Here is a 14,846-nt window from a genome sequence, read left to right as displayed (position 1 = left end):
ATCACTGTTGACAGCACTACCGTCCTTCCTGTCTCACAAGCCCGCAACCTTGGTGTCATCCTCGACTCCACTCTCTCGTTCACCCCTCACATCCAAGCCGTCACCAAAACTTGCCGGTCTCAGCTCCGCAACACTGCCAAGATCCGCCCTTTCCTCTCCATCCCAACCGCTACCCTGCTCGTTCAAGTTCTCATCCTATCCCGTCTGGACTACTGTATCAGCCTGCTCTCCGATCTCCCATCCTCCTGTCTCTCCCCTCTTCAATCCATACTTCACGCCGCTGCCCGGATTGTCTTTGTCTAGAAACGCTCTGGGCATGTTACTCCCCTCCTCAAAAATCTCCAGTGGCTACCAATCAACCTACGCATCAGGCAGAAACTCCTCACCCTGGGCTCCAAGGCTGTCCATCACCTCGCGCCCTCCTACCTCACCTCCCTTCTCTCCTTCTACAGCCCAGCCCGCACCCTCCGCTCCTCTGCCGCTAATCTCTTCACTGTGCCTCGTTCTCGCCTGTCCCGCCGTCGACCCCCGGCCCATGTCCTCCCCCTGGCCTGGAATGCCCTCCCTCTGCCCATCCGCCAAGCTAGCTCTCTTCCTCCCTTCAAGGCCCTACTGAGAACTCACCTCCTCCAGGAGGCCTTCCCAGACTGAGCCCCCTCCTTCCTCTCCCCCTCCTCCTCCTCTCCTTCCCCCCCGCCTTAACTCCTTCCCTTTCCCACAGCACCTGTATATACGTATATATGTTTGTACGGATTTATTACTCTATTTATTTATTTATTTTACTTGTACATATCTATTCTATTTATTTTATTTTGTTAATATGTTTTCTTTTGTTCTCTGTCTCCCCCTTCTAGACTGTGAGCCCACTGTTGGGTAGGGACCATCTCTATATGTTGCCAACTTGTACTTCCCAAGCGCTTAGTACAGTGCTCTGCACATTGTAAGCGCTCAATAAATACGACTGAATGAATGAATGAAAGAACTGAAAACAAATTTAGTCACTAATGAAAAGTCAAACTGCACACCACATTTCAGTTGTTTCAGCCTCATTTGTATACAGGGTAATTAATCAGACTTTGGATTTAATAATTAGCAATAGATGCAATTTAATTGCTGTTGTTGTTGTAGTCTTATGCTGTCGAGTTGTGGCTGACCCATAGTGACGCCACGGACACATCTTTCCCAGAACACTCACCTCCATCTGCAATCGTTCTGGGAAGTGAGTGTATCCAAAGGGTTTTCTTGGTAAAAATATGGAAATGGTTTACCACTGCCTCCTTCCGCACAGTAAACCTGAGTCTCCCCCCTTGACTCTCTCCCGTGCCGCTGCAGCCCAGCAAAGATGAGTTTTGACTTGCGGCAGATTGCCTTCCACTTGCTAACCACTGCCCAAGCTAGGAATGGAATGGACAGGCCTCTGCTTGACTCTCCCTCCCATAGTCGAGACTGGTAGCCTACTGGAAACTCTCCAGGTGCGACCCTGAGAGGGGGAATGGTTTTTACAAATATTTAAAATCGAAACCAACACCAATCATCCTTACCAGTGTCGAGATATCTACTGACTGGGGCTCTTCCACATTTTCAAGATCTTTTATTTCTGCATCAACTGTGCGTCTTTTAATCTGGAAAAGAAAAGTGCAGAATTGAATAGAAAAGAACCAAAAATAACATGATCAAGTCAAGAACGGCTTAAAGAAGCAATGTCAAGCTGCTAAGCCTCTGTCAGAATGCCCAATATATATTAGACTATGTTCACCTTTATCTTCTTCCTTTCCACTTTCTCATGCCGTTTCCTCCCATTCCGCTTTCCCCTTTCCCGATAGTCGCTAAGTCAGTCTCTTCCTCCTTCCCTCCGCCTCCACTACCGTGCCTGTCTCTGTCCCTCACCTCTTCTCTATTTGCCTCCCTCTCTCCTCTTTTGTCTTTCTAGGGTGTCTCAATTTCTCAATATGGTTAGTTCACTGGTAAAATACAATTTCCATTCAAAGACCCATCACGTAAGTAAATTTGGTAGGGCCTGAAAGGATGAAGTTCTAAAATCAACTGACCATTTCCAGAAATGGGTCAGCTACTTATCCTTCTTGGTAATCTATAATCGTAAGGTTAAGTGCTTACTATGTGTCAAGTGTTGTACTAAGTGTTGTGGCAGATACAGGGTAATTAGGTTAGACACAAATCCTTCTCCCAAATGGGATTCACCATTAAAGTAGGAGTGAGACCATATAGCAAACCTCCACTTTACAGATGAGGAAACCAAAGTACAGAGAAGTGATTTGCCGAAGGTCAAACAGGAAGCAAATGACAGAGCTGGGATCAGAACCCAGATCTTCCAACTTCAGGCTGTACTCTTTTTGCTAGACCACACTGTTAATAATAATAATGATTCATACTTATAGCATTTGTTAGGCGCTTACTGTAAATCAAGCATTATTCTAAGCCCTGGGGTGGATGCAAATTAATCAAGTTGGACACAGTCCTTATCCCACCTGGAGAAAGTGGGAGGACAGGCTTTGAATCCCCATTTTAGAGATGAGAAAACTGAGGCACAGAGAAGTAAGTGTCTTGCTCAAAGTCACACAGCAGGCAACTGGCAGATCCAGAATTAAAACCCGGGTCCTCTATCAGGCCCATGCTGTGTCCACTAGAAGGAGGTGGAAGTAAGAATGCTTAGGAAATCCATTTTGACTTAAAGTAGTGAGATATGTATAAAACACAGTTGTTCTAGAAGAAAGGTTTTGGCATTACTTGCTCTAATTCATTAAAATCTTTGTGATTTGGCTCATCTCTAAATCACTTAATATGGTTCGAATGTGAACGGCAAAAGCATACGCATAAGGTTAAGTAGAAGAGAACAAGTGAACGTCTGAAAAAGCAATTAAAAATCAGGTGAAAAGTTTCCTGACACATTGTTACCTTCAGATCTCTTAAATGCTGACTGAAGTTATGAAGATGATCTTCATTATGTTTAATATCATTTTCAATGGAACGCAAACGTTGTTGAAAGGTTAAAAGTTCAGCCATTTTATTTTCAACTTCTTTCTCCAAGTGACTTAAAAGTAAAAATCAGACCTGAAATGTTACTTCGCACATTATGAGTAGGATATGTGTTTTCCGGGTTGAAAAAGAACTACGCAATTTGTGGGTATTTCTCAACCAATCAACAGTATTTATTGAGCACTTACTTCGAATGGACAAGGATTTTGACTATCTACTTAATCGTGTGTACTCTTCCGGGCACCCAGTACGGTGCTCTGCCCTCAGTGAACACTCAATAAATCTGACTGACTGCAGAGCACCGTGTTATCTATCAATCGACAGTAGTAAATGAATGCCAAATGAATGCAAAGTACCATACCACATAATACAGCTTTAATGATTTGGGGGTCATTAGGGTAAAATCAGGTTTGAATTTCAATTTTGTTTTAAATTTCGGGCACGATTAAGACCTTTCAAAAAAATGGTCACCTAGTCACCGAGCGCCTGAAAAGGGACCTGGAGGAGGGTGGCACCAATGCCTTTTTCCCTGTGTGAGGGCAATAGGAAGATGATGCCAACTTGTACTTCCCAAGCGCTTAGTACAGTGCTCTGCACACAGTAAGCGCTCAAATACGACTGATGATGATGATGGTTTGGGCAATGACGTGGTAGTAGTAGCGGTGGCAGGGAATGCTGCGGCTCTGATTCTCCCAAAGGCCGGAGTCCTTATGTACATATCTGCAATTTATTTATTTGTATTAATGCCTGTCTCCTGCTCTGGACCGTAAGCCCGTTGTGGACAGAGAATGTGTCTGTTTATTGTTATACTGAATTCTCCCAAGTGCTTAGTACAGTGCTCTGCACACAGTAAGTGCTCAACAGTTATGACTGATTAACTGATTGACATAAGGAAGCAGGGAGCAGGAAGAATTTGTCCTTTGCGGCAGTTTCACTGTCCCTTTCTTCCTCCAGCCTTTCCAGCACCTAAAGACTGCTGCTACTGGCTTGGTTTTGGAGCTGGGAAAGACAGTGCAAAAGACAGAAAGGGACAGGGCTACAGGGAAGCAGTGTGGCCTATTGAGAAGAGCACAGGCTTGGGAGTCAGTGGACCTGGGTTCTAATCGCAACTCTGTCGTGCCCCTGCTTTGTGACCGTGGGCAAGTCGCAACTTTTCTATTCCTCAATTTCCTCACCTGCAAAATGAAGTTTAAACCCCTGTTCTCCCTTCCGCTCAGATTGGGAGCCCCAAGTGACTAGCTTGTACCTAGTCCAGTGCTTAGAACAGTGCTTGGCACATAATAAGCCCGTAACAAATACCACCATTAATATTACATGAAGCGGAGGGTGATCTTATCTCTCTCACCACCAACCCCTTTCTCTTGTCCCTCCTCTGGTATGGAACTCCCTCTCACTCCAGGGAGGCAATCTGGTGCCACCCTCAAGGCCTTATTAATAATAATAATGATAATGACATTTATTAAGTGCTTACTATGTGCAAAGCACTGTTCTAAGCACTGGGGAAGTTACAAGGTGATCAGGTTGTCCCACGGAGGGCTCAGTCTTTAATCCCCATTTTACAGATGAGGTAACAGAGGCATAGAGAAATTAAGTGACTTGCCCAAAGTCACATAGCTGACAATTGGCGGAGCCGGGATTTGAACCCATGACCTCTGACTCCAAAGCCTGTGCTCTTTCCACTGAGCCAGCTGCTTCGCCTTCCCCAATTAAGCCCTCTTTTGCCCTATCCCCTCTCTCTTTTGCGTGGTCCACGAACTTGGACCTGTATACTTTCAGCATTTGAAATTCTCCTCCCCCTCAACCCCACAGCACTTCTGTACATACCTATTAATTCTAATTTCTGTCTCCCCTCTGGACTGTAAGCTTGTGAGCAGATAACATGCCTGCCAACTCTGTTGTACTCTCCCAAGCGCTTAGTACAGTGTTCTGCACACAGAAGTGCTCCATATATAACACTGATTGATTGAAGGGGGAAGGAGTTCCAGGCCAGAGGGAAGTTGGAGTCAAGGGTTGGTGGTGGTGGGACAGATGAAATCAAGGTACAATAAGTAGGTTGGTATAAGAAAAGCAAAGTGTGTGGGCTGAGTTGTAGCACGAAATCAGGAGATAAGGAAGGAGGAGGAGAGCTGGTTGAGTGTTTTAATGCATATAGTAAGTAGCCGCTTTTTTTTTTTGATGTAGAGGTCAATGGACAACCACTTGAGCTTTTGAGGAATACGGTGATACGTTCTGAATGGTTTTTCAGCAAAATGATCCAGGCAGCAGAATTAAGTAAGGACTGAGGTGGGGAGAGACAGGAGGCAGGGAATAAGGAGGCTGATGCAGTAAACACGGCAGGATATGAGTGCTTGGATCAGTGTGGGATCAGTTCGAATGGAGAGGAAAGGGTGGATTCTAGAGACGCTGTGAAGGTAGAACTGACAGGTTTTGTGGACGGACTGAAAGTGCGGGTTGAATGGGACGAGTCGAAGATAATGTCACGGGGCGGCTTGTGAAGTAGGGAGGGTGGCGTCATTGTCCTCAGTGATAGGAAAGTCAAGAGGAAGACAGGGATTGAGTTGGAAGATGAGTTCTTTTCGGGACAAGTTAAGTCTGTGGTGTCGGCGGGACATCCAAGAACATACGACCTGAAGGCAGGAGGAAATGTCAGACTGCAGGGAAGGAGAAATCATGGCTGAAGAGGTAGACACGGGAATCATCTGCATAGAGATGTTAAACCGAGGCCACGGGAGCAAATGAGATCTCTAGGGGAGTGGGTGTAGCTGGTGAACAGAAATGGACCCAAAAGCTAGCCTTGAGGGACTTTCGTGGTTAGAGGGTGGGAAGCAGAGAAGGAGCCTGCAAAAGAGATTGGAAAGGAGTGTCAGAGAGAGAGAAGAACTAGGACAGGACTGTCAGTGAAGCTGAAATTATATGTTTCAAGAAGGGAGTGGTTCAGTGTTGAAGGCAGCAGAGAGGCTGAAAAGGAATACAGGCTGTTGGACGTGGCGAGGTCAGTGATGGCCTCAGAGAGTGCTGTTTCCACGGAGTGAAGGGAGTCGAAGTCATCTTTTCACCTAATTGCTGCCTTTGCCCCGTCTTTCTTATCACCCAACACAGAATCACCATCCTTGCTGTCTCACAAACCTGTAACCTTGGCATTAGCTTTGACTCACCTCTCTCACTGAACCCACCCATTCAATCTGTCCCCAGATTCTGTTGGTTCTGCCTTCACGACGTCACTAGAATCCGCCCTTTCCTCGCCAACCAAATTACTCCTAAGCTGATCCAAGCACTTACTTACTGACTTGTCTACCACATCAGCCTGACCTCCCTCCCTCCTGTCTCTCCCTTTGTTAGTTCAAACTAAACTCTGTTACCAGGAGTCTTCTCAAAAACCTCCAACGGTTGAAATGAAGCAGCGTTTGTGAAGCCGCATGGCCTAATGGAAGGCCTGGGAGTCCAAAGACCTGGGTTCTAATCCTGCCTCTGCCACTTGCCTGTTACGTTTCTTTAGGCAAGTGACTTAACTTCTCCGTGCCTCAACATCCTCAAAAGTAAAACGGGGATTGGATACCTGTTCTTTCTCCTACTAGAACTGTGAGCCCCAAGTGGGACAGGGATTGTATCCGATCTGATTAAATTGTACCTACCCTCAGCATTTGATGATGGCATTTTTTTTTGGTCTCGGCATTCAGAACAGGCCTTGATCTAACTGGTGCTTAACAAATATTATAATTATTATTATTGCCCATTATTATTATTTTGCATTAAACAGAAAATACCATCAGCTTTAGGGAACTCAACCAGCTCTCCCCCTCCTACCTTACCTCTCCGTTCGCTGACTGTAACCCAGCCTGCCCACTTGGTTGCTCTCATGCCAGACGTACTACGGTACCATGATCTTGCCTTTTCTTTTTTTATTTTAAATGGCATTTGTTAAGTGCTTTCTACATGCCAAGCACCGGGGTAGACACAAGCTAATCAGGTTGGCCACAGTCCCTGTCCCACATGGGGCTCAGAGACTTAACTCCCATTTTACAGAGGAGGTAACAGAGGCCCAGAGAAGTTAAGAGGCTTGCCCAAGGTCAGGCGGCAGACAAATGGTGGAGCCAGGATTAGAACCCAGGGCCTTCTGATTCTCAGGCCACCACGCCGTGCTACTTCTCTTTTAGACTGTGAGCCCACTGTTGGGTAGGGACTGTCTCTATGTGTTGCCAATTTGTACTTCCCAAGCAGTTAGTACAGTGCTCTGCACATAGTAAGCACTCAATAAATACGACTGATTGATTGATTGATTCTCTTGCTGCCGACTCCTTGCGCCCACACTCCCACTGGCTTAGAGCTCCCTGCCTTTCCGTATCTGACAGTCCAACCCCGTACCCACCTTCAAAACCCTCCGAAATTCACATCTCCTCCGAGAAGCCTTTCTTGACTAATGATAATAACCATGGCATTTGTTTTGCGCTTACTATGTGCCAAGCACTGTTCTAAGCACTGGGGTAGATAGAAGGTAATCAGGTTGTCCCACCTGGGGCTCCCAGTCTTAATCCCCATTTTCTAGATGAGGTAACTGAGGCACAGAGAAGTTAAATGACTTGCCCGAAGTCTCACAGCTGACAGTTCTCATTTCCCCTATTACTTAGCTATGTACCTTGATACACTTGGCACTTTGATACTCACCCCAGCCCCACAATAATTGGGTAAATATTCTTATACTCTGTTTCCCCCAGTCTATTTTAATGTCCGTCTCACCCTATAGACTGTAAGCTCTTTGTGGGCAGGGATCGTGTCTACCAACTCTGCTGTACTGTACTAAGCGCTTAGTACTGTACTCTTCACACAACAAGTGCTCCATAAATATCACTGACTGCTTGGTCTAATGGAAAGTGAGAGCTTAAAGACTGCAACTAGAGAGGGAATAAGGGAAGGGGCAATTAAACAAGGCTTAATACTAACCTTATTTCAGTCTCCACATCTCTGCTCAAGAACCTGGGCCTCGAATGTTCCCCCGAATAGTAACGTTTCTCAAAAACCTGGTCCCCCAGGGCGGTAAAAGCTTCCCTACAGTTTTTTGGTGGTCTCTGAGTTTGCATAATAGTACGAGCTTCGGAGTTATTCTGAAATTAGAACACAATAAAAGAGAATGGGTTTCTCAGTGCGCCGAAACTTTCTGACTGTTCTTGAGACGGTCTTGCATTTCATTCAGTCATTCAATCGTATTTATTGAGCGCTTACCGTGTGCAGAGCACTGTACTAAGCGCTTGGGAAGTACAAGCTGGCAACATATAGAGACGGTCCCTACCCAACAACGGGCTCACAGTCTAGAAGGGGGAGACAGACAACAAAACATGTGGACAGGTGTCAAATCAGAATAAACAGAAATAAAGCTAGATGCACATCATTAACAAAATAAATAGAATAGTAAATATGTACAAGTAAAATAGAGTAATAAATCTGTACAAACATATATACAGGTGCTGTGGGGAGGGGAAGGAGGTAGGGTGGGGGGATGGGGAAGAGGAGAGGAAAAAGGGGGCTCAGTCTGGGAAGGCTTCCTGGAGGAGGTGAGCTCTCAGTAGGGCTTTGAAGGGAGGAAGAGAGCTAGCGTGGCGGATGTGCGGAGGGAGGGCATTCCAGGCCACTTGCAGTACTGTAGGTGGGTGAAGGCATCAGTTTTGTTAGTAGGTTTGGTTTTTGTTCTCTGTCTCCCCCTTTTAGAGTGTGAGCCCACTGGTGGGTAGGGACTGTCTCTATATGTTGCCAACTTGTACTTCCCAAGCGCTTAGTACAGTGCTCTGCACACAGTAAGCGCTCAATAAATACGATTGATTGACTGAATGGACAGCATAAAATGGGCCTCCTATTGCCTGAGTCCATTTCTCGAGATTCCCCACAGCTTTGACAAGCCGAGAGTGAACCAGAAGCAGAAGGACAAGGGCTCGCTCCAGGCACCTCAGCCTGAGCCCTTCCCACCCACAGAGGAATACAGGAAAATGTCTTAGAGTTTAATACTTTAGAAAGCAAAGGTAAATATGATGAGTCTAATTTTCCAGCATGTAATTTAACTCCCTGGTGGCAAGTCAGACCCTCTGGGGGGAGCTTCTTGGGAACTGTTAGGTGATATACTAATTTCCGAAGGAGTGACTTGAGCGCCTGAGAGAAAAGGTTCAGCGAGAGTTAGAACTTACCTTGATTAGGAGGATTGTCTCTATGCCTCTCATATCAATCAGACTATTGGCAACAACTGCATTATCCATATCTAAAGCAGTGAGAACTGTTGGATGATTTGGATGATAAACAGCTCTGGAAAAAAAAGAGTTCATTTACTATTTTACTATTAATAATAATAATAACGGCACTTATTAAGTGCTTACTAAGTGCAAAGCACTGTTCGAAGTGCTGGAAGATGTTTACTAAAACAAGAAAGGTATAGCATTAATAATAATGACGGTATTTGTTAAGCGCTTAGTATGTGCCAAGCACTGTTCTACGCGCTGGGGTAGATACAGGTAATCAGGTTGTCCCACATGGGGCTCACAGTCTTAATCCCCATTTTCCAGATGGGGTAACTGAGGCCCAGAGAAGTTAAGTGACTCTCCCAAAGTCACACAGCTGGTGAGTGGCACAGCCGGGATTAGAACACATGACCTCTGACTTCCAAGCTCCTTCCACTAAGCCATGCTGCTTCTCATTAGGTAATAATACAGCAGAAGCAAAGCCCCGGATCTCTGTTAGAGGGAATCGGTTGAATGGAAAACATAATAATAACAATAATGGTATTTGTTAAGCACTTACTATGTGCCAAGCACTGTTCTAAGCGCTGGGGTAGATACAAGGTAAACATAATGATATGCTCAAACCTTATAAATTGCCTCCAGCTGCAAGCATAGCATAAACACATCCTCTGCTGCCCAATATCCAAGATTTGGGATGGGAGAATAACTACCGCTCTTCACAAATGCATTAAAAAGGCACCTGTCACTGCCTCTAAGTCAGCTGCATTTATTGAGTGCTTACGGTGTGCAGAGCACTGTACTAAGCGCTGGCGAGAGTACAACGACAAACACATTCCCTGCCCACAACGAGCTCACTGCCTAGCCTAATAATAATAAATAATGATGGCACTTATTGAGTGCTTACTATGTGCAAAGCACTGTTCTAAGTGCTGGGGAGGTTACAAGGAGATCAGGTTGTCCCAGAGCACCGTTCTAAGCGCTGGGGAGATCAGGTTGTCCCACGGGGGGAGCTCACAGTCTTCATCCCCATTTTACAGATGAGGGAACTGAGGCCCAGAATTATTCCGTTGCTTGGCCGAGAGATCATTCTCAGGCAGAGACTAGGGGATGAGGGAGAACGCGGGCCCAGTTTATGTCTGCCCTTTCTCTTTCTCACCTGCCACCAGAACCACGCTTACTGCAGTGGACATGATCTTGGGTGGGACTGGGGGGTGGGGGGCATGGGGGAGACTTCCTTCTCCCTTCTGGCTGCTCACCTGCTTGCCCCTCGGCAGTTGTGAGCCCATCGATACAGGGGCGGGAACCCAGATATCTACCCCAAACGACTGAGGTCCCACCTTGGCCTCCCCCCCCAGACTGTACGCTTGCTGTGAAAAGGGAATGTGCCTACTTATTGCTGCATTGTACTCTCCCAAGCGCTTACTACAGTGCTCTGCACACAGTAAGTGCTCAATAAACATGACTGAGGGACTGACTGACTCCCACCGTAGGCATACTGTAGGTCCCTGCCGGTCCCGGGGAACAAAGCACTCCAGAAGTTCATGATTAGGCTCTGTTTAAGCATTCATTCATTTTGATTGAATTCATTCATTCACTCAATTGCATTTATTGAGCGCTTACTGTGTGCAGAGCACTGTACTAAGCGCTTGGGAAGTCCAAGTGGGCAACATCTAGAGACGGTCCCTACCCAACAGTGGGCTCACAGTCTAGAAGGGGGAGACGGACAACAAAACAAAACATATTAACAAGATAAAATAAATAGAATAAACCTGTACAAGTAAAATAGAGTAATAAATATGTACCAACATATTCATTCATTCACTCACAGACAACAAAACAAAACATATTAACAAAATAAAATAGAATAAATATGTACAAGTAAAATAGAGTAATAAATATGTACAAACATATTCATTCACTCAATCGTATTAGTACAGAGGGCTGTACTAAGCGCTTGGGAAGTCCAAGTTGGCAACATCTAGAGACGGTCCCTACCCAACGGCAGGCTCACAGTCTAGAAGGGGGAGACGGACAACAAAAGAAAACATATTAACAAGATAAAATAAATAGAATAAATCTGTACAAGTAAAATAGAGTAATAAATACGTACCAACATATTCATTCACTCACAGACAACAAAACAGACAACAAAACAAAACATGTTAACAAAATAAAATAGAATAAATATGTACAAGTAAAATAGAGTAATAAATATGTACAAACATATTCATTCATTCGCTCAATCGTATTAGCACAGAGGGCTGTACTAAGCGCTTGGGAAGTCCAAGTTGGCAACATCTAGAGACGGTCCCTACCCAACGGCGGGCTCACAGTCTAGAAGGGGGAGACAGACAACAAAACAAAACATATTAACAAGATAAAATAAATAGAATAAATCTGTACAAGTAAAATAGAGTAATATGTGCCAACATATTCATTCATTCACTCACAGACAACAAAACAGACAACAAAACAAAACATATTAACAAAATAAAATAGAATAAATATGTATAAGTAAAATAGAGTAATAAATATGTACAAACATATTCATTCATCCACTCAATTGTATTAGTACAGACGGCTGTACTAAGCGCTTGGGAAGTCCAAGTTGGCAACATTTAGGGACAGTCCCTACCCAACAGCGGGCTCACAGTCTAGAAGGGGGAGACAGACAACAAAACAAAACATATTAACAAGATAAAATAAATAGAATAAATACGTACAAGTAAAATAGAGTAATAGATATGTACCAACATATTCATTCATTCACTCACAGACAACAAAACAGACAACAAAACAAAACATATTAACAAAATAAAATAGAATGAATATGTACAAGTAAAATAGAGTAATAAATATGTACAAACATATTCATTCATCCACTCAATCGTATTAGTACAGAGAGCTGTACTAAGCGCTTGGGAAGTCCAAGTTGGCAACATCTAGGGACGGTCCCTACCCAACAGCGGGCTCACAGTCTAGAAGGGGGAGACAGACAATAAAACAAAACATATTAACAAGATAAAATAAATAGAATAAATCTGTACAAGTAAAATAGAGTAATAAATATGTACAAACATATTCATTCATTCACTCACAGACAACAAAACAGACAAAACAAAACATATTAACAAAATAAAATAGAATAAATATGTGCAAGTAAAATAGAGTAATAAATATGTACAAACATATTCATTCACTCAATCGTATTAGTACAGAGGGCTGTACTAAGCGCTTGGGAAGTCCAAGTTGGCAACATCTAGAGACGGTCCCTACCCAACAGTGGGCTCACAGTCTAGAAGGGGGAGACAGACAACAAAACATATTAACAAGATAAAATAAATAGAATAAATATGTACAAGTAAAGTAGAGTAATAAATATGTACAAACATATTCATTCATTCACTCAGACAACAAAACAGACAACAAAACATATTAACAAAATAAAATAGAATAAATATGTACAAGTAAAATAGAGTAATAAATATGTACAAACATATTCATTCATTCACTCAATCGTATTAGTACAGAGGGCTGTACTAAGCGCTTGGGAAGTCCAAGTTGGCAACATCGAGGGACGGTCCCTACCCAACAGCGGGCTCACAGTCTAGAAGGGGGAGACAGACAACAAAACAAAACATATTAACAAGATAAAATAAATAGAATAAATACGTACAAGTAAAATAGAGTAATAAATATGTACCAACATATTCATTCATTCACTCACAGACAAAACAGACAACAAAACATATTAACAAAATAAAATAGAATAAATATGTACAAGTAAAATAGAGTAATAAATATGTACAAACATATTCATTCATCCACTCAATCGTATTAGTACAGAGGGCTGTACTAAGCGCTTGGGAAGTCCAAGTTGGCAACATCGAGGGACGGTCCCTACCCAACAGCGGGCTCACAGTCTAGAAGGGGGAGACGGACAACAAAACAAAACATATTAACAAGATAAAATAAATAGAATAAATCTGTACAAGTAAAATAGAGTAATAAATATGTACCAACATATTCATTCACTCACAGACAACAAAACAGACAAAACATATTAACAAAATAAAATAGAATAAATATGTGCAAGTAAAATAGAGTAATAAATATGTACAAACATATTCATTCACTCAATCGTATTAGTACAGAGAGCTGTACTAAGCGCTCGGGAAGTCCAAGTTGGCAACATCTAGAGACGGTCCCTACCCAACGGCGGGCTCACAGTCTAGAAGGGGGAGACAGACGACAAAACCAAACATATTAATGCTGCCTACGTGCAAAGCACCGTACTAAGCGCCCTGGAGAGTGCAATATAACAATAAGCAGACACATTTTACGAGCTCCTGACTCTTGGGGCTTGGCCCCCCCGAGCCTTCCAAACGATTCCAGAGGGTTGTGAAGTTAACACGGGCAGAAGGAGCAGATCTGCCAACTGGCGGGGGTTTTACTTCTACATCTCACCTGTGCCTTACGTCGTACATCTGACTGCGAAATTCAGACACTATTATCTGGGGCCGGGATCCGGGTGGGCAAAACTTTCTCATCAGGGCCTGCAGCGTTCGCTCGTCGTTGTGGTTGTGACAGCAGAAGGCTAGAAGCAGACCTTTTAGGCAAGATTCAACGGCCAGAGCGAGTTCAGGATCCCGGAGGTGAATACAAGCCCCTGTTGAAGACCACAAACACTTCAAAAGTCAACATCAATCGTCATCAATCGCATTTATTGAGCGCTTACTGTGTGCAGGGCACTGTACTAAGCGCTTGGGAAGTACAAGTTGGTAACATATAGAGGCGGTCCCTACCCAGCAGTGGGCTCACAGTCTAAAAGGGGGAGACAGAGAACAAAACCAAACATACTAACAAAATAAAATAAATAGAATAGATATGTACAAGTAAAATTAATAGAGCAATAAATATTATTGATAAATATTAATATACAATATAAATGTATTATATAATATAAATATTAATATATTAATCATCATCATCATCATCGATCGTATTTATTGAGCGCTTACTATGTGCAGAGCACTGTACTAAGCGCTTGGGAAGCACAAGTTGGTAACATATAGAGACGGTCCCTACCCAGCAGTGGGCTCACAGTCTAAAAGGGGGAGACAGAGAAAACCAAACATACTAACAAAATAAAATAAATAGAATAGATATGTACAAGTAAAATTATTAGAGCAATAAATATTATTAATAAATATTAATATATAATATAAATATATTATATAATACAAATACTAATATATTAGTCATCATCATCGATCGTATTTATTGAGCGCTTACTATGTGCAGAGCACTGTACTAAGCGCTTGGGAAGCACAAGTTGGTAACATATAGAGACAGTCCCTACCCAGCAGTGGGCTCACAGTCTAAAAGGGGGAGACAGAGAAAACCAAACATACTAACAAAATAAAATAAATAGAATAGATATGTACAAGTAAAATTATTAGAGCAATAAATATTATTAATAAATATTAATATATAATATAAATATATTATATAATACAAATACTAATATATTAATCATCATCATCATCATCGATTGCATTTATTGAGCACTTACTATGTGCAGAGCACTGTACTAAGCGCTTGGGAAGTACAAGTTGGTAACATATAGAGACA

General features: G+C 43.1%; 1 protein-coding gene and 1 non-coding gene across 2 annotated transcripts in view; both read right to left on the bottom strand.

Moving 5' to 3' along the window:
* SMC6 (structural maintenance of chromosomes 6) overlaps window positions 1-14,846 on the bottom strand; it is a 91,545-nt gene that overhangs the window by 33,304 nt on the left and 43,395 nt on the right. Inside the window, exons 15-19 of the mRNA XM_038740315.1 lie at window positions 13,680-13,881; window positions 9,165-9,279; window positions 7,933-8,093; window positions 2,914-3,049; window positions 1,542-1,622 (exon numbers count right to left, since the gene is read on the bottom strand). Coding sequence (XP_038596243.1) covers window positions 1,542-1,622; window positions 2,914-3,049; window positions 7,933-8,093; window positions 9,165-9,279; window positions 13,680-13,881 — 695 coding nt within the window. The remainder of the gene's footprint in view (window positions 1-1,541; window positions 1,623-2,913; window positions 3,050-7,932; window positions 8,094-9,164; window positions 9,280-13,679; window positions 13,882-14,846) is intronic.
* LOC119935172 lies at window positions 1,353-1,490 on the bottom strand. Its single transcript, XR_005453095.1, has one exon. It is a non-coding gene; the product is annotated as a small nucleolar RNA SNORA7 (small nucleolar RNA).

The sequence above is a fragment of the Tachyglossus aculeatus genome, chromosome 1, assembly GCF_015852505.1.
Source record: "Tachyglossus aculeatus isolate mTacAcu1 chromosome 1, mTacAcu1.pri, whole genome shotgun sequence".
Taxonomy (NCBI): domain Eukaryota; kingdom Metazoa; phylum Chordata; class Mammalia; order Monotremata; family Tachyglossidae; genus Tachyglossus; species Tachyglossus aculeatus.
The sequence above is the reverse complement of the archived record's forward strand: the minus strand, read 5'-3'. Positions and strand labels throughout refer to the sequence as shown.